Below are 18,991 nucleotides of genomic sequence, written 5' to 3'. Positions count from 1 at the left end.
ACAGGGTTTGCAGATTCTGGGTGGTGACTACAACCCGGTTGTCACTGAAGTCAACAAATCCTTATAAAGCACCTCCTCTGTCTAGGCCATTGTTCCACTGACCTCGACTGTGATCAGCAATCACAACACTCAGCCCTGTCTCCATGGAGCTCAATATTCTCGTGGGGAGAACATGGGTTCAATAAAAGAATGTAAAAATAACTATGATGTATCCTCTATTGGAATGTATACAATAATGAGAATCAACAAATAATAGCTACATACATCAGCATGAATGCCTCTTGCAAGCACACTGCTGAGTGAAGGAAGCCAGCTGCAAAACAGTTCATACTGTTCGAATTGAATGGTATAAAATTTATTTTTAATTCATGTGAAATTCAAAAGCAGGCACAATGAATCTGTGGTATTGGAAGCCAGAATGGTGGTTGCCCAGAAGAGTCACGATTGGAAGGAGACGTGGGGGAGGAGAATTCGGGGTTGTGCTTATATTCTGATCATGGATCTGAGCGCGGTTGATAGAAGGTGTACAACATGGGAAATGTCATCAGACTTTACCCTGAAGCTACTTCCACTCTCGTGTGCATGATGTGCTTCGAATCACTTAATTTTAATGGGTTTGAAGCAAACCCGATATGATCAGAATAGTATGATACTAAATAATCACATAAAGATTTGTGTTCCTTTCACACGTGATTGGCTTTGTATTGCAACTGAGCTATGTTACTTCTTTCCAGTGTAGTGAACCAGTAGACTACACAGTGCTTATGACCTTAATAATATTTAGTCTAGTAGAATGAACCTTACCTAACTTTCCTTCGAAGACCTCAAAAGAAGATCATTTGTACAGTGAGTTCTGGTTCTCTTCTTCCTTCTAAGTTGATTTGCAATTGTTTTATGGTGTCCATTTCATTTATTTCAGCTCGATCTTGGTTATTTCTTTCCTTCTGCTAACTTGGAGCTTATTTTGGTCTTTTCCTAGTTCTTGGAGGAGTAAAGCCAGGTTATTTGTTTAAGAATGTTTTTCTTACTGTAGTCCTTTAAATGCTGTAAACTTTCCTTTAGCATTGCTTTAGCAGCATCCCATAAATTTGGTAAATAGTGTTTTCTTTTCGTTTTTTCAAGATGTTACTTGATTTCCCTTTGATGTCTTTGACACATTGGTTTCAGGGAGGTATGTTATTTAATTTTTACATATATGCAAAATTGAGCTTTCCTTTTTTTTTTTTTTTTGGCTTTCCTTCGTTGTCGATTTTCATTTTCATAGGGATATGATCAAAAAAGACACTTGCATGAGGGCAATTTCCCCCAATTTGCAAACGCTTGTTATATACATTATCTTATGGTCTATCCTGGAGAATGTTCCTGGTGTGCTTGGTAAGAATATGCATTTTTGCATTTTGCATTTTGCATGAATGATTTGTCCATTGTTAATATTAGAATATTGAAGTCCCTACTGTTATTATATTGTTGTCTATTTTTCTCTTCATAACTGTTAGCATTTGCCTAATTTATTTGGGTGCTTCCGTGTTGGTTCCCATATATTTACCCTTGTTATATCTTCTTGATGAATTGACCCCCTTGTATACTGAAGTTTTTATCATTTGTTTTCATTTTTAGCTTAAAGTCTATTTTGTCTGATACAAATATAGTTACCTCTTCCCTCATAAACATTTATAAAACAACTAGCACCAATCCTTCTCAAACTCTTCAAAGAAATTGAAGGGGCAAAACACTTCCAAACACATTTCACAAGATTAGCATTAACCTTATGTAAAACACAGATAAATCATACAAAGAAAAAAAGAAGGAAGCCTATAGACCAGTATCTCTGCAAAATACAGATGCAAAATTTTCAACAAAATATTGATAAATCAAATTCAGCAGCACATTTAGTTTCAAACACCATGATCAAGAGGGGTGTAGTAGGAATACAGGACAAAGAAACATACACAAATCAGTCAATGCAATATATCATATGAGTAGAGTGGAATAAAAAACGTATGTTTTTCTCAATAGAAGCAGTAAGGCATTTGAGAAAACATGATATATTTTCATGGTAAACACTCTCAACAAATTAGTTGTAGATGGAATGTGCTTCAACATAAGAAAGGCCATATATGAGAAACTTGTGGTAACATACTCAGTGGCAAAAGTTTGAAAGCTTTTCCTCTAAAATCAGAACAAGACAAGGATGCCCACCCTCATTACTCTTACAGAACATAGTACGGAAAGTCCAGGCATTTGCTGAAGAGACTCTCTTTTTTCAACTGGATATCTTTCCTGGTAGGTTGAAGATTAATAGGCCATTGATTTGTGGGTCCATTTCTGCCTTCTCTAGTCGGGTGCATTGATCTGTATGTCTGTGTTGGTGCCAGTACCATACTGTCTTAATGTTAACAGTGTTGTAATACAGCTTGAAGTTTGGAATTGTGCTGCCTCCAGCTATAGGTATCTCTTCCAACATTACTTTGGCTATTTGGCATCTTTTCTGGTTTCACACATTTTGGAATTGTTTGTTCTTGCTCTGTGAAGAATGCTGGTGTAATTTTGATAGGGATAGCATTGAATGTGTAGATTGCTTTGGGTAGTAACTACAGTTTAACAGTATTTGCTCTAGTAATTCACAAGAATGGAATGTTTTTCCATTTCTTTGCGTCTTCTTTAATTTCTTTCCTAAGCTTTCCATAAGTTTCAGTGGATTCAATAAAGCAGGAAAGAATATCCAGTGGAAAAAAAGACAGTCTCTTCAGCACATGGTGTTGGGAGAACTGGACAGTGACATGCAGAAAAATGAACCTGGACCACTTTCTTACACCATGCACAAAAATAAACTTAAAAAGGATGAAAGACCTAAATGTGAGACAGGAAACCATCACAATACTAGAGGAGAAAGCAGACAACAACCTCTTTAACCTAGGCTGCAGCAACTTCTTACTAGACATGTCTCCAGAAACAAGGGAAACAAAAGTAAACATGAACTATTGGGACCTCATCAAGATAAAAAGCCTCTGCACAGCGAAGGAAAAAAAATCAACAAATCTAAAAGGTAACAAACAGAATGGGTGGAGGTATTTGCAAACAACATACGAGATAAAGGGTTAGTATCCAAAATCTATAAAAAACTTATCAAACTCAACACCTAAAATCAAGTCATCCAGCTAAGAAATGGGCAAAAGACATGAACAGACACTTCTCAAAAACAGACATCCAGATGGCTAAAAGACACATATAAGATGCTCATCATTGCTCATCATCAGGGAAATACAAATGAAAACCACAATGAGATACCACCTCACACCTGTCAGAGTGGCTAAAATTAACAAGACAGGAAACAACAGATGTTGGCAAGGATGTGGAGAAAAGGGAATCTCTTGTACTGCTGGTGGGAATGCAAACTGGTGTAGCTACTCTGGAAAACACTGTGGAGATTTCTCAAAAAGTTAGAAATAGAATTACCCTATGACCCAGTAATAGCACTAGTAGGAATTTATCCACAGGATGCAAGAGTGTTAATTTTAGGGGCATATGTACCCCAATGTTTATAGCAGTGCTATCAACAATAGCCAAATTATGGAAACAGCCCAAATGGCCATAAACATTTGCATGAATAAAGAAGATGAATGAATGGATAAAGACTGTGGTGCTTATACCTGACAGAATGGCTAACATTAACAACTCAGGCAACAACAGATGTTGGCCAGGATGCGGAGAAAGAGGATCTCTTTTGCATTGTTGGTGGCAATGCAAGCTGGTGCAGCCACTCTGGAAAACAGTAAGGAGGTTCCTCAAAAAACTAAAAATAGAACTACCCTACGACCCAGCAATTGAGCTACTAGGCATTTATGCACGGGATACAGGTGTGCTGTTTCGAAGGGACACATGCACCCCCATGTTAATAGCAGCACTCTCTACAATAGCCAAAGTATGGAAAGGTCCCTAATGTCCATTGATGGATGAATGGATAAAGAAGATGTGGTATATATATACAATGGAGTATTCCTTCACAATCAAAAGGAATGAAATCTTGCCGTTTGTAACTACGTGGATGGAACTGGAGGGTATTATGCTAAGTGAAATTAATCAGTCAGAGAAAGACAAAAATCATATGACTTCACTCATATTAGGAATTTAAGAGACAAAACAGATGAACATAAGGGAAAGGAAACAAAAATAGTCTAACAGCAGGGAGGGGGAGAAAACAGAAGAGACTCATAAATATGGAGAACAAACTGAGGGTTGCCGGAGGGGTTGTTGGTGGGGGGATGGACTAAATGGGTAAGGGGCATTAAGGAATCTACTCCTGAAATCACTGTTTCCCTATACCCTAACTAATTTGGATGTATAGTTAAAAAAATGAAATTAAATTAAAAAAAAAAGAAACTGTTGTGTGTGTATACACACACACACACACACACACACACACAAACACACACAGACAATGGAATAGTACTCAGCAATAAAAAGAATTAAGTCTTGCCATTTCCAAAAACGTGAAAAGATTTTTTTCATCCCACATTCACAATAGCATCAAAAACCATAAAATACATAGGATTAAATTTAACCAAGGAGGCAAAATAACTCTACACTTAAAACTACATAAGTTGATGAAACAAATAGAAGAGAATTAAGATATCCCTGTGTTCATGAATTGGGCATTGAGAAGGGCACTTTTGGGATGAGCACTGGGTGTTGCATGTAAGCAATGAATCATGGGAATCTACCCCTGAAACCAAGAGCACACTGTATACACTGTATATTAGCCAACTTGAAAATAAACTATATTTTAAAATACTAATACTGAACAATTTTCCCAGTATTCAAAATCATCTCTAGATTCATTGCAATCCCTATCAAAATTTGAGCGGCATATTTCACAGATAGAGTAAAAACCAATCCTGAAATCCGTATGGAGCCACAAAATCCCAATTGGCAAAGCCACTCCAACAAATAAGAACAAAGCTGGAGGCATCCTACTTCCTGATTCAAACCATATTATAAATATCTAGGAATCAAACAGCATGTTACTAGCTCAAGAAGTGGACACATACACCAATTAAGAGCACAGAAATAAACCCATCCACATACGGACTACTAATATTTGAAAAAGGAGTCAGGAATATTCATGAGGAAACACAGTCTCTTTAATAAATCGTCACGAGAAGGTGGGTAAATACATTCTGAGAAATGAAATTGGAGACCTATAGCACAATGCTCAAAAATTAACTTGAAATGGATTAATATGTAAACTAAGACCTGAAATTGTAAAGCTCCTAGAAGACAGTGTAGAGAAAACAATTCTTGACATTGGACACATTGACAGTGACTAAGTGAGGCTGTTCTAGTGTTGTCCTATCCGCTAACACAGCTACTCTTTATGATCCAAATTTCAGTGTAAAGACTGAAAGACTGTGACTTCTAAATTTTTTAGCTAATTGTGTCTATAGGGGTATAGTTTGTTCCATGGAGCTCTAGAATGGTACAAGATTCTACCAACAGCCATTACTCCCCCCACCTCCTGGAAAGGGTATTTTTTTCTTCTCCATTCAATGTGACCTGCAGGGATAAACTGTTACCACATACACTAGGATGTATTTGTATTTCAGAACATATTGGAAATACATCATGTATGAGCCTGGCACTTCTAAGTAGGATAAGCTCAAGGAAACATATTTTCTTGTAGTAATCATCTTCACAAGAGGGTTCAGAGATTGGCCTACAGGAGATTGGACATGGAGCACATTTTGTGCACGAGCATGTCTGTGGGTGTGTGTGTCTAATAATATATGAATATATATGCTGCTTCCACCTAAATGCAAACGAAAATGTAACACGTTGTGGCAGACTATGAGGAGAATCATTCTGTGGGAATAGACATGGTTTTTCTAAGAGGGGCATTGAAACCTGGGAGAGATTGATTTCAAGCTAGAAAGAACACGTTGTTAGCCAACATGTTTCCTTTAAATACATTAAAACCCTTCTCGCTTGAGATAAGTTACTAAAGAAGCTTTCCAAAGAGAATCTTGCAAAACTGTTTCATGTTTCCAAGTGCTTGAAATGATGACTTACAAATGTGAGAAAGCATTATGTGTGACCTGCTACCACAGATTCCGGGGGATGGGGCCCTGTCAAAGGCTTTGACCACTGATCAAGACAGGCCATTGATCATGGAGATCCCAAATAATCCAATCAGTAGAAACGTCCACGATGCTTCTCTGAGACTCAACACACAAGTACAACAACTGAACAGCCTCATCCTGAAAAGAGGTTGAAACCATTCTCGGAAATGGTTCACGAATCAGAAGAACTTACACTTCCTAGAGACCTCATAGATTTCATTCACTCCAGGGGTTAAAATAAATCCACCCAACAATGTAAATCAATAGAATTAAATTTTTTAAATGGAGCAAGTGTGGGAACCCAGGGAGGACCCCCAACATGGACCTCAACAGCATATTGATCACTTTGAATGGAAGCTACCGGGGAAAGAGCAGGTGTGAGGACACCACACCCTCCTCTGTCCCCCTGGAAGCAGGAAATATCTCCCGAATGAAAGTCCCCTCACAGGTCTAAGATGGAAAAACGACCACCTATCACCACAGGTAGGGACCTTAGAGCTGAGAAGGCTGTAGAAATAAACCTGCTACTTCTTTACTAACCCACTACCTCAGCCCACATTCCACTTGGCATTCCCTGCTAACAGCAGCTCCAAACCCCAGTTTTCTTTCTCCTGTCAATTCCACGCTCATCTGTTTTCTCTCTATAAACGGGGTAAAAACCACCTACTTTGCTCATTTCTTTGGGTCTCAATGTCCAGATTGGGCCTCCGTGTGCAGACAATAAAACTTTGGGTGTTTTCTCCAGTTACTCTGTCTCATGTCAACTTAATTCCAAAACAGCAGGAAGGGCCATGGGGAAAGAAGGAAATGTCTCCTCCCAGAAGCCAGTGTCCTGTGTCTAAGGCCACCTAAGGGAGCCCTTCCCCTGACCCCACTGATCTCCAGTCATTCATCCTCTCCTTTCCGCATCCACACGCAGCCCCCCTTTCCCCTGCAAACCACGAGTCCACACACAGTGGTTCCCAGTCTGCACCATCGGGGCTCAAACTCCATGCCACAAGACCACTGCGGTGAAAGAAGGCTCTCACCCGTATCACAAAACAAGCATCCAAAAAACAGTCACCTGTGAAGGGTGGAGTTGGCAGGGGTCTGTGACCTGTTCCTGCCTCCTCCAAGAGCCTGGTCAGAGCGGGACTCTGGCAAACAGTAGCTGCGAAATGTGCAGACTAGGAGGTACAGGAAGGTCTTACACGGGTGACTGCACTCTGATGACTGATCCAGGAGTGAGTTTAGCAGGATGCAGAGGGCGTGTTCAGAGTGCAGTCACCCTACACCGCACACCCTGCCGTTATGCTAACATGTGACAATTCTAAGGCCAGGACAGGGTGACGAAGGTAGGGACGCATGAAACTGAGAATCTCCCTTCCCTTCTCTGGGCTCAATGGTGCCACAGGGGAGGGCCTGGGGGGATGGGTTAAAAAGGTGATGGAGATTAAACAGAGTACATATGATGATGGAAATGTGGAATCACTGTATTGTACACCGGAAAGAATATAAAACTGTAGGTTAACACTACTGGAATGACCATAAAAATTTAATTAAACACTAAACTAATAAAAATGAATTTTAAAGAAAAACATTTTTTGAAAAACAAAGAAGTGTGTTTCAAAATGAAAGCAGTATCACAATGGCAACATGATACCATGGCCTGATATCTGAACAGCTTTACCAGGATGGATGTTAGCAACTTTGTCCGAGCTAAAGTTTGTTTTTCCTACATTTGCCCTCCTACTTCTAGGAACAAGTTGTGATCCAGTCAGGCTACAGCCATTGTCATAGAGCCGTGAGCTACTTGAGAGAATCAGCAATAGCCTCCAGGTTTTGTGTGAAAATGTTACAGTGTTAATATTTATTACAGTGTTCTAGTGGTTTTTATTCTTATTTTGCTATGTATTATGGTGTCTTGTAACCGTCCTTTGCAATTAGCAATGGAATAGTGTTCTCTAAAAGGGGGTGAAATGAGAAAATCCTGTGAAACTTTTTGCAATATTAATATGGTGCAGATGGTTTACGAACACTAACTCAGCATCTCTGGAGGCTGCAATGCATCCATGAACTTAGAGTTTGAACACTCACTTGCATGAAAGAATGAATTAAGGAAGCTCCCTTCAGAGTTGTCAGGGGAAATGTTGAGGACACAGAAATCTTAAAGATTCTGGCATTCAAAGTCTTCCATGAAAGGGTCTTCCCCCCAGTCATCTGGAGTCATAGCCCCTACACAACACCTTCCTCATTGCTCCCATCACATCCTTGTTCCGCAGGGTATATATGAAGGGGTTGGCCATGGGGGTGACGATGGTGTAGAAGAGAGAAATGAACTTGCCCTGATCCTGGGAGTAGTTATTGCTGGGCTGGACGTAAGCATAGATGGCCGAGCCATAGAACAGGGAGACCACCGTGAGGTGGGACCCACATGTCCCAAAAGCTTTCCTCTGCCCTGTGGCTGACTTTATTCTTAACACTGCCCTGACTATCCGACCATAGGAGAATGTGATTAATGCCACAGGTATGAGGAGAATGATCACACTGGCAAAGAAGATCTCATTCTCATTCCCAGTGGTGTCAACACAGGCAAGCTTGAGCAGTGGGGCGACATCACAAAAGAAGTGGTCTATTTTATTTCTCCCACAAAGTGGTACAAGAAAGATGAGCACCGACTGCAATGAGGAGTTGGCAAAGCCAATGAACCATGATGCAGAACCCATCAGGGCACAGAGACGGGGGTGCATGATCACTGTGTAGTGCAGGGGCCTGCAGATGGCTGCGTAGCGGTCAAATGCCATCACCCCTAACAGAATGCATTCTGTGGATCCCAACCCTAGAGCGATGAACAGCTGAGCTACACAGGCAGCAAAGGAGATAGACTTGTCTGGTCCCCTGAGATGGACCAGCAGCTGAGGAACAGTGCTGGTCGTGTAACACAGGTCCAGAAAGCTTAGGTTGGACAGGAAAAAGTACATGGGAGTCTGCAGGTGTGGGTCCAGGCGGGACAATGCAATGATGCTCGTGTTTCCCAGCAGGGTGAGCATATAGAAGATCAGAAGAACCACAAAGAGGACTCGCTCCAGCTGAGGCCGGTCAGAGAAACCCAGCAGGATAAAGCCAGTGAAAGAACTTCCATTTTTCGGGTCCATCTTTTCTTACTATGTGTTTCCTGTCAAGACCAAGCATTTAGCAATTTATACAATAAATCTCAAAAAAAAAAAAAAGCGCCAAATACAATATGTGGTTGGTGGATTGATCATATGAAAAGACATAGCCATGGTATTTTATGAAAACTATTTGAATAAATGATGCACCCATGAAATTGCCATAGTTTTATGAATTTAGTTCCACATTGTCACAAAAAGTAAATCATTGGGTTTTTAGATTAAAAAAGTAAAATAATGGACCTGTTTTTAGCTCAGTCATAGGAAATACGGTCTTTCAGTCTGTGGTTACTAACTGTAAAATGTACATACATCTCACTAAATGTAAATGGAGTGAATTCTCCAATGAAAAGACATAGGGTATTAGAATGGATAAGAAAACATGTCCCATCAATATGCTGCTTACAAAGACTCATTTTACACCCAAAGACACCTACGCATTGAAAGCAAGGGGATGGAGAACCATCTATCATGCTAATAGATGTCAAAAGAAAGCTGGAGTAGCCATACTTGTATCAGACAAACTAGATTTTAAAAGAAAGACTGTCACAAGGGATGAAAGAAGGGCATTATATCATAATTAAGGGGTCTATGCATCATGAAGACACAATGATTGTGAATATTTATGCCCCCAACGTGAGACGCTCAAATATATGAATCACTTAATCACAAACACAAAGAAACTCATTGATAATAATACCATAATACTAGGGGACATTAACACTGCAATTACAACCATGGACAGATCATCTAAGCATAACATCAATAAGGAAACAATGGCTTTGAATGACACACTGGACCAGATGGAGTTAACAGATATGTTCAGAACATTTCATCCTAAAGCAGCCGAATATGCATTCTTCTCCAGTGCACATGAATCATTCCCTAGAATGAATCACATACTGGGTCACATTAGCCCTCAACAAGCACAAAAATAACAGGGTCATATCATACATATTTTCAAAGTACAATGTTATGAAACTCGAAACCAACCAGAAGGAAACATTTGAAAGACCATGAATACTTGGGTTTAAAGAGCATCCTACTAAAGAATGAAAGGGGTAACCAAGAATTTAAGGAGGAAATTAAAAAGTATATGGAAGACAATGAAAGTGAAAGCATGACTGTTCAATTCTCTGGGATGCTGCAAGGGTGGTCATCAGAGGGAGGTATATAGCAATCTAGGCCCTCCTAAAGAAGGAAGAAAGGCCTCAAATACACAACCTAACCTTACACCTAAGGAATTGGAAGGAGAACAGAAAATAAAGCCCCAAACCACCAGAAGACAGGAAATAATAAAGATGAGGGCAGAAATCAATGATATCAAAACAAGAAAACCAGTAGAACAGATCAATGAGGCCAGGAACTTGCTTTGTGTAAGAATTAATGAAACCAATAAGCCCCTAGACAGACTGAGGAAAAGAAAAAGGAAAGGACTCAACTAAACCATGAATGAAAGAGGAGAGGTCACAGCTAACACAGCATAAATACAAACAATAATAAGAGAATATGATGAGCAATTATACCTCAATAAAATGGGCAATCTGGAAGAAATGGACAAATTCCTAGAAACCTATCAACTACCAAAACTGAAACAGAAGGAAAGAGAAAATGTGAACACACCTGTAATCTGTAAAACAATTGAATCGGTAATCAAAAATCTCCCCAGGGAGTGTCCAGGGCTGGATGGCTTTCCTGGGGAATCCTAGCAAACATTTAAGTAAGAGTTAACACCTATTCTTTTGAAGCTTCTCCAAAAAATAGAAATGGAAGGAAAACTTCCAAACTCATTCTATGAGGTCAGCAGTACCTTGATTCCAAAACCAGACAAAGGCCCCACTAAAAAGGGGAATTAAAGACCAATTTCCCTAATGAACATGGATGCAAAACGTCTCAAAAAGATACTAGCAAACTGGATCCAACATTACATTAAAAGAATTCTGCACCACAATCATGTGGGATTTATACCTGCGATGCAGGTCTGGTTCAATGTCCACAGATCAATCAGTGGGATACATCACATGAATACAAGAGAGGATAAGAACCCCATGATCTTCTCAATACATGCAGAAAAAGCATTTGACAATGTAGAGTATCCTTTCTTGTAAAAACCCTCAAGAAAGTAAGGATAGAAGGAATAGACCTCAAGATCATAGAGGCCATATGCAAAAAACCCACAGTTAATATGATCCCCAATGGGGAAACACTGAGGACTTTCCCCCTCAGGTCAGGAACATGATGGGTATGTCCACTCTCTCCACTCTTATTCAGCATAGTATTGGAAGTCCTAGCCTCAGCAATCAGACAACAAAAAGAAATAAAGGGCATTCAAATAGGCAAGGAGGAAGTCAAGCGTTTACTCTGCGCAGATGACATTATAGTGTACATGGAAAACCCAACAGATTCCACCAAAAAACTGCTACAACTGATTCATGAGTTCAGCAAAGTCACAGGATATAAAATCAATGCACAGAAATCGGTCGCATTTCTATACACCAATAATGAAGGAGCAGAAAGAGAAATAAAGAAGTAGATGCTATTGCAATTGCACCAAACCCCTTACAATACCTAGGATTAAACCTAATCAAACAGGTGAAAGATCTATATGCTGAAAACTGTAGGAAGCTTATGAACAAAATTGAAGAAGACACAAAGAAATGGAAAAACATTCTAGGCTCCTGGATAGGAAGAATAAATATCGTGAAAATGTCAATACTACCCAACGCAATCTACGCATTTCTTGCAAACCCTTCCAAAATAACAGCAGCATTTCTCACAGAGCTAGAACAAACAATTCTAAAAATTGTATAGAACCACAAACACTCTGAATTGCCAAAGTCATGTTGAAAAAAAAACCCAAAAGTGGAAGCATCACAATTCTGGACCTCTAGCTGTATTTCCAAACTGTATTCAACAAGACAGTATGGCACTGGCATGAATACAAACACATATATCCACGGAACAGAATAGAGAACCCAGAAAGAGACCCACAAACCATTAGGTATGGCCACCTAATCTTTGACAAAGTGGGAAAGAAGATCCAATGGAATAAAGACAGTCTCTTCAGCAAATGGTGTTGGGAAAACTACACAGCGACATGCAGAAAAATGAAACTGGACCACTTTCTTACACCACACACAAAAATGAACTCTAAATAGATGAAAGACCTACACTTAAGACAGGAAGCCATCAAAATCCTCAAGGAGAAAGCAGGCAAAACCTCTCTGATCTTGGCCACAGCAACTTCTTTCTGGACATGTCTCCAGAGGCAAGGGAAACCAAAGAAAAATGAACTATTGGGACCTCATCAAGACAGAAAGGTCCAGCACAGCAAAGGAAACAATCAGCAAAACTAAAAGGCAACTGATGGAATGGGAGAAGATATTTGCAAATGACAGATCAGATAAAGGGTTGGTATCCAAAATCTATAAAGAACATAGGAAACTCAACATTCTAAAATCAAATGTTACAGTGAAGAAACGGGCAGAAGACAGGAATAGATGCTTTTCCAAGGAAGACATCCATATGGCTCAGAGACACATGAAAAGATGCTCAACATCACACACCATCAGGGAAATACAAATCCAATCCACAATGAGATACATCTCACGACCGTGAGAATGGCTAAAATTAACAACTCAGGCAACAACAGATGTTGGCGAGGATGTGGAGGAAGAGGAACTCTTTTGCACCGCTGGAGGAAATGCAAACTGTTTGCAGCCACTCTGGAAAACAATTGGAGATTCCTCAAAAAATTAAAAATAGAATTACCTTATGAGGGCATTTATCCAAATGCTCTCCAAAAGTGCTGATTCCAAGGGGCACATGCACCCCAATGTGGATAGCAGCACTATCGACAATAGCCAAAGTGTAGAGAGAGCCCAAATGTCCACCAGCTGATGAATGGATAAAGGAGATGTGGAATATATATCTACAATGGAATATTACTCGGAGATCAACAAGAATGAAATCTTGCCATATGCAAGAACACGGATAGAAATAGAGGGCACTATGCTGAGCACAACAAGTTGGTCAAAGAAAAATACTATGATTTCACTCATATGTGGAATTTAAGGAACACAACGGATGAACGTAGGAAGGAAAACTAAGATAAAAACAGAGAGGGAGGCAAACCATAAGTGACTTAAAATACAGAGAGCAAACTGAGGGTTGCAGGAATGGGAGGTGGGCAGGGGATGGCTAGACAGGTGATGGGCATAAAGGAGGGGATATGGGATGAGCACTGGGTTATAAGTTATAAGTAGGTGATGAATCATGAAATTCTATTCCTGAAATCAAACTAGAAGACGTACAACTTAGAGGAAATGGGGATGAGGGAAAAGAGGTAGAGCCATCAGAAAGAGGAGCAGAGAGGGAGAGACGTTCTTAGAAATACGTACCTCATGATTCCACACCACTGGATTTGCACACATCTTACGTGTTTTATCGTTTTTTATTTATTTTTGGGACAGAGAGAGACAGAGCATGAACGGGGGAGGGGCAGAGAGAGAGGGAGACACAGAATCGGAAACAGGCTCCAGGCTCCGAGCCATCAGCCCAGAGCCTGACGCGGGGCTCGAACTCACGGACCGTGAGATCGTGACCTGGCTGAAGTCGGACGCTCAACCGACTGCGCCACCCAGGCGCCCCACATCTTACGTGTTTTAAAACATAGTACAACAGAATCTCCAAAATGCATTCAGATATAAGGATTTATGACCTAGAATACACTTCTGGGTCACATTTATGACCTAGAATTCAGTAACATTCAAAATCTCACTACTAGTTCTGCAAATAAACATTTCGGCAACATTGCCTCTGGAACTAAAGGATTGTATTTGTGAAAGCTACACCAGGTTTTTCTTCTTCTTCCTTGTAGTTGCTGTTGCTGTTATGGTAGAAAAACAAGTAAAAACTCAATCAGAGACACGTTGAAAACACCACCGTTGAATGACAGTGCTTCCCTTTTGACCCACAGGTGCTTAAAAATACCAGTTTAATGGGGACATTTTGAATGCCCCTAAGACTTTTGAAGTCTAGCACAAAAGCATTCCTAATACAGTGGATTAAAACGGTATTTGAGACAGTCTCAATGTGCAACGACCTCTCACATTGGATGCCACTTCTCTCACTTATTACTGTCAAATAGCATTTTGTGAGATGTCACTTCAATTATGTTCTTTTTTGATGGTAATTAGTATACAGAATGGCATTTTTTGTTTTGTATATTCTGTTTATTTTTATTTTACCGAATAACATTTTCTCTCTCTATACAACCTGAATATCCCCTAACTCACACCTGGTCAGAAGAGGGAATAGAAACAAACCATGTTTCCATCTCATGAACACCCGTAAGAATAAAATAATGAGGGGCGCCTGCGTGGCTCAGTCAGTTAGGCGTCCAACTCTTGATCTGGGCTCAGGTCATGATCTCAGAGTTTGTGAGTTTGAGCCCCACATTGGATTCTGCACACAGTGCGGAGTCTGCTTGGGATTCTGTCTTCCTCTCTCTCTGCCCTTTCCCCAGTCACACACTCTCTCTCAAAAATAAATACATAAACATTACAAAAAGATACATACCTGGAAAAAGTACGTATATATATATAGAGAGAGAGAGAGTGAGACAGAGACAGAGAGAGACAGAGAGACAGAGATATAGAGAGATACAGACAGAGACAGAGAAAGACAGAGACAGAGAGAGACAGAGAGAAAATATTATTAGGTAAAATAAAAATAAAATATACAAAACAAAAAAATTGTCATTGTACGTACTAATTACCATCAAAAAGAACATAATTGAAATGACATCTCACAAAACACAATTTTACAATAACAAAGAGAACTGCCTCCACTGTGAGAGGGTAAATGCTTGACACACATAAGGTGACAGACTAGTAGTTTCCAATTACTAGATTAGGTCCATGCTGACATACAACTCTCAAAGCTTTAGTGGAAGAATATATATGTCCACACAACGAGATGCTAAGTATGCAAACTACACATTTCAAAGCAAAAGATCACAAGATGCTGTCTCTATCTAAGACATTTCAAATGTATAACATTCACTGATATGTTTCACATACACACGCTGCCCTATCCGGTTCCTGAATGAATCCTGAAAATGTGTGGGCAAGATTTGCGCAGCCTCAGTGCTATGACTGAATCGCTGTTGCTTTCTTGATGCTTCTGTCCCCTGGGTCTGAGCTGACCTCAGACACATGAGAACAGGCCCTCGATGATGAGGGAGGATGAGCAAATGAGGGGATACAGCCATCACTACATAGGAAATGACAGATGTGATGAACACTGACAGGGCTCTAGGGTAGGTTCTGTGCAAGAAGATGATGAAGTAGGATTTCCATGGCGTGTTGTTTATTCAGGGAATGCTCTCGGGATAAATGGGGTGAGGGAAGGAAGACAGCAGAGGATGTTGCTAAGCAAGGATGTGGTCTCCAGTGGAACAGAGCAGGAGTCTGATCCCATGAGAAGCTGGACAGAACTCTCCAGTAAAAGCATCTATCCGTGATGGTAGAAATTCTCTGTCCTCACTGTCCAATATTATGCCCACTCTCCACTTGCCATAGCTAACCATTTAAAACATTCTAGCTAAACAAGTGAATTTTATTTATGTTTTTAGTGGGAAAAACCTTTCCTTGTTCTTTTTGTTTAGACTAAGTTACAGAAAAGAGGACCTAAAGTGAATGTCCGTACGCCATCGCCTGGATTCCAGACTTATCAGCATTTTGTCACACTTGGCTTAATTTTTTGCCTCACATCCTCCGCTTTTGTTTGCTGGAGTTCTTGAGTGGAAATCGTAAAAACAAATTTGCATCCAAATACATTTCACTAGCAATCTGTAAACTATGGACATTTCCTGAATCATAATTTTATCGCACCTAAAACAATTAATAGGTTCCTGATAATCACCTACCACCCTACTGCACTCACATTTCCTGTACTGAGCCAGGAATGTCTTTTTCAGTTGTTCAACAAGTCAGGCTCCAAAAAATGATCCCCACGTTGACTGTATCTATTTTTTTCAAAAATACAAAGATTTTCGATGGAAGAGAAAAAACAACCGGAAATGACCTCAATAACCAGTGGAAATGAGAGGCTAAGGTGTCAAGTTCTATTCAAAATAGGAAAAGATATGAAAGGTAACTTTGGAGCATAGGCACACACGTATATAATTTCATCTTCATGGAAATAAGTGTTACTACATTTTGCAAATTAGTTTCAGTCCACCATAGAAAATGAACAGAACCTGGGTCCTTCTGGTGAAGTCAGCGTAGCATCCCAGAGTTTAGACATGCACTCTTGTGAGCCTCTTTCATTAACGGTCTCGTGCTTTCCACCCAGTATTTGCTTTGAAAATGCTAGAACTCCTGGGACACAGTTAGGTCTCAGTAAATGTCAGCTATACTGGTACGAAACTGTTGACTACAAATAGATACGCCGTCATGCCCTAATCATTTTTACTACCTGGTGATTCCTCTTGTGTTTTCTGACACGGCGTCTAACTGCAATGTCTGTTATTAATAAGCCTTTCCAATTGTCTACAACGCTACAAGTGACATGCTATAAAATACAACGCAGAATAACAAAGAATTTAGGATGAGATGAACTCTGTTTCTAAGAAGGCAGGTGCGGTGAGGGCCGCCAGTGGCTGGCCACTTTCAGGGGAGGGAAAAAACACTCAAACCCTGATACGCTAAAGGCTTTCTCTGATGTCCCCCACATCCCTTTCAGTTGTGCCCTTCCGTAAAACTAAGGTCACAGCTTGCTGCTGTCTGCTACATAACCCATACGAGGCAGGAACAGCACCGTATGTTAACAGCACGGCTCTGAACCAGCAGAGGCGAAGCTGAGCGGTTCTGTTTTGGTGAATCCCCTGCAAACTCCATCTGCGCTTTCTGGCCAAGGTAATCACCCTCACACCCAGCAACCCCCTGCGACACTCCTGGAGAGAAGCTCTGGTTTCTAGATAGTTGTTGAAATGAAACAAAGCCTTCTTGTGCGATGAAGGAAAAAACTCGGGGGAGAGAAGGAGTTCGCTTTCCTGGCACATGAAAACAGGAACCTACCCACCTTGCATTCTTTAAAACAAACAATGAAGATGGCTCAGGGAGTTTTCACTCACAACCTGGACCTGTACACATTCTGAGAGGCTTCGAATCGGGTCCTTTGCAGAAATGAGGCTCAAGAGGTCTAGTAAAAGCGTGAGATTTCTGAGTCACGTTATGAAATGAGAGTTCACCCAGCTCACGGTCCAGGAAAATGCCAACGTCTCTGGGTGTCACGTCTGACAGTCCCAGGCTGGCACTGGGACCCTCCTGCGTGCAGCACCCCACCAGGCTGACCGAGACCTCCTGGCCTTTGTGGGAGGAGAGTCTGTGCCATCCCTGGGAGCCCGTTCAGACTTGTGTCCCACTTCTACCTCCCAGAGATGCCATGATAGAACCATGGAAAACCCAGGACAAGAGTGTTGGCTGCAAATATTTTTGGAAAAAAAGGAACATTTTGTTTTCTCTCTGAAAGAAATCTCACCTGGTTCTTGTCCTCAGAGACAATCAACAGAGGGTGTGCGGTCTCAGTGTTCAGAGAGTGTCTACTCGAAATTTTTAGAGACTTTTCTGCCAAGCAGGATTCGGGGGAGGAAACCTGCAGCCTCTTCCTCATTCAAAACACACGGCATTAGTGTTGAATGGGTGACAGCCGGTCCCATTCAGACAGCACACTGTCCTCTGCTACTTTACTGAGCAGACCAGTGGATGTGCAGATGTCCTTTGAAAATGCTGGTAGGTTTGCACCGCGTTTCCACTGAATGTCCTTCTCTTCCTGGGCTATCCTCGGAAGAATTGCTTCTTGGCCACGTTCTAGAAGTTGCTTCCGGCCCTCAAATTCAGAGGGTAATTCCAGCCTTCCTTTGCACCTTCCTTCTCCGCTCTGAGGGTGTTTTGCTTTGAATGCTTATTAATCTCTGACATATCAGCCACCTGCTTTTCAGGGACCCGGGAGCCTTGGCCTGCGGCAAGGGGCAGCCTGCTCTGGGGCGTCACCAGCACGCAAGCAGGTCACCTCCGGGTCCTCCTCATGGAGCAGGGTCAGGACCTGGTTGTGCTTCTCACACAAAGGGCTCTGCCCGCCCCTTCTCCTTGCTCCTGGTGGATGGGAAGGAGCTGGGCAGTGTCTGTCACCATTCCAGGCTGCCCCTGGACAGGGGTGACGGCAGAGGGGCGACGGGACCTGTCCTGTAGGTGAGCCCAGGTCGGCCGGCTGCAGCCGCCACACAGGCTGAGCGCACACGCGGGCTGCTGGGGTCCCCGCTCGTCCAGCACACGGGGCACTTGGCTTCTGCCTGGGGTCCTGCCGGGCTGGGCCCAGTGGAATTCCTGCAGGAGGCTGGGCTCCCCAGAGACAGGTGCATACACCCTCACATCTCAGTCCTCACCGTGCTGGCGCCTCCTAGAATCCTGGGAATCTTTGGGCCTTTGGATTGCAGCTGCCGGGAGGCGCCCTTCCTGGGCCCAGGCCATGGCTCAGCTGGACAGATGCTCCTGCCTGGATCAGTGGCTTCTGCCGACGCCTGCTTATCCGCGCAGGCAGCAGAAAGCTGGGTTTAGAGTTTATCTAATTTTGATGAGTTTAAATTGACAAAGCTTCCTGTGGGCACTTTCTACTCTCTTGGACACCACTGCTTTGGAACATGAATTGCATCAGACTGAG

The 18,991-nt window shown here is 41.5% G+C and overlaps 1 protein-coding gene across 1 annotated transcript; it reads right to left on the bottom strand.

The window, feature by feature from the left end:
* Positions 1-8,311: 8,311 nt before the first annotated feature.
* LOC131513399 (putative olfactory receptor 2B8) lies at positions 8,312-9,250 on the bottom strand. Its single transcript, XM_058732585.1, has one exon. The coding sequence runs from the start codon at positions 9,248-9,250 to the stop codon at positions 8,312-8,314; it is 939 nt and encodes a 312-aa protein (XP_058588568.1).
* Between the last annotated feature and the right edge of the window lie 9,741 nt (positions 9,251-18,991).

The sequence above is a fragment of the Neofelis nebulosa genome, chromosome 6 (genome assembly GCF_028018385.1).
Source record: "Neofelis nebulosa isolate mNeoNeb1 chromosome 6, mNeoNeb1.pri, whole genome shotgun sequence".
Lineage (NCBI taxonomy): Eukaryota > Metazoa > Chordata > Mammalia > Carnivora > Felidae > Neofelis > Neofelis nebulosa.
This window is presented reverse-complemented; position numbering and strand designations above follow the sequence as displayed.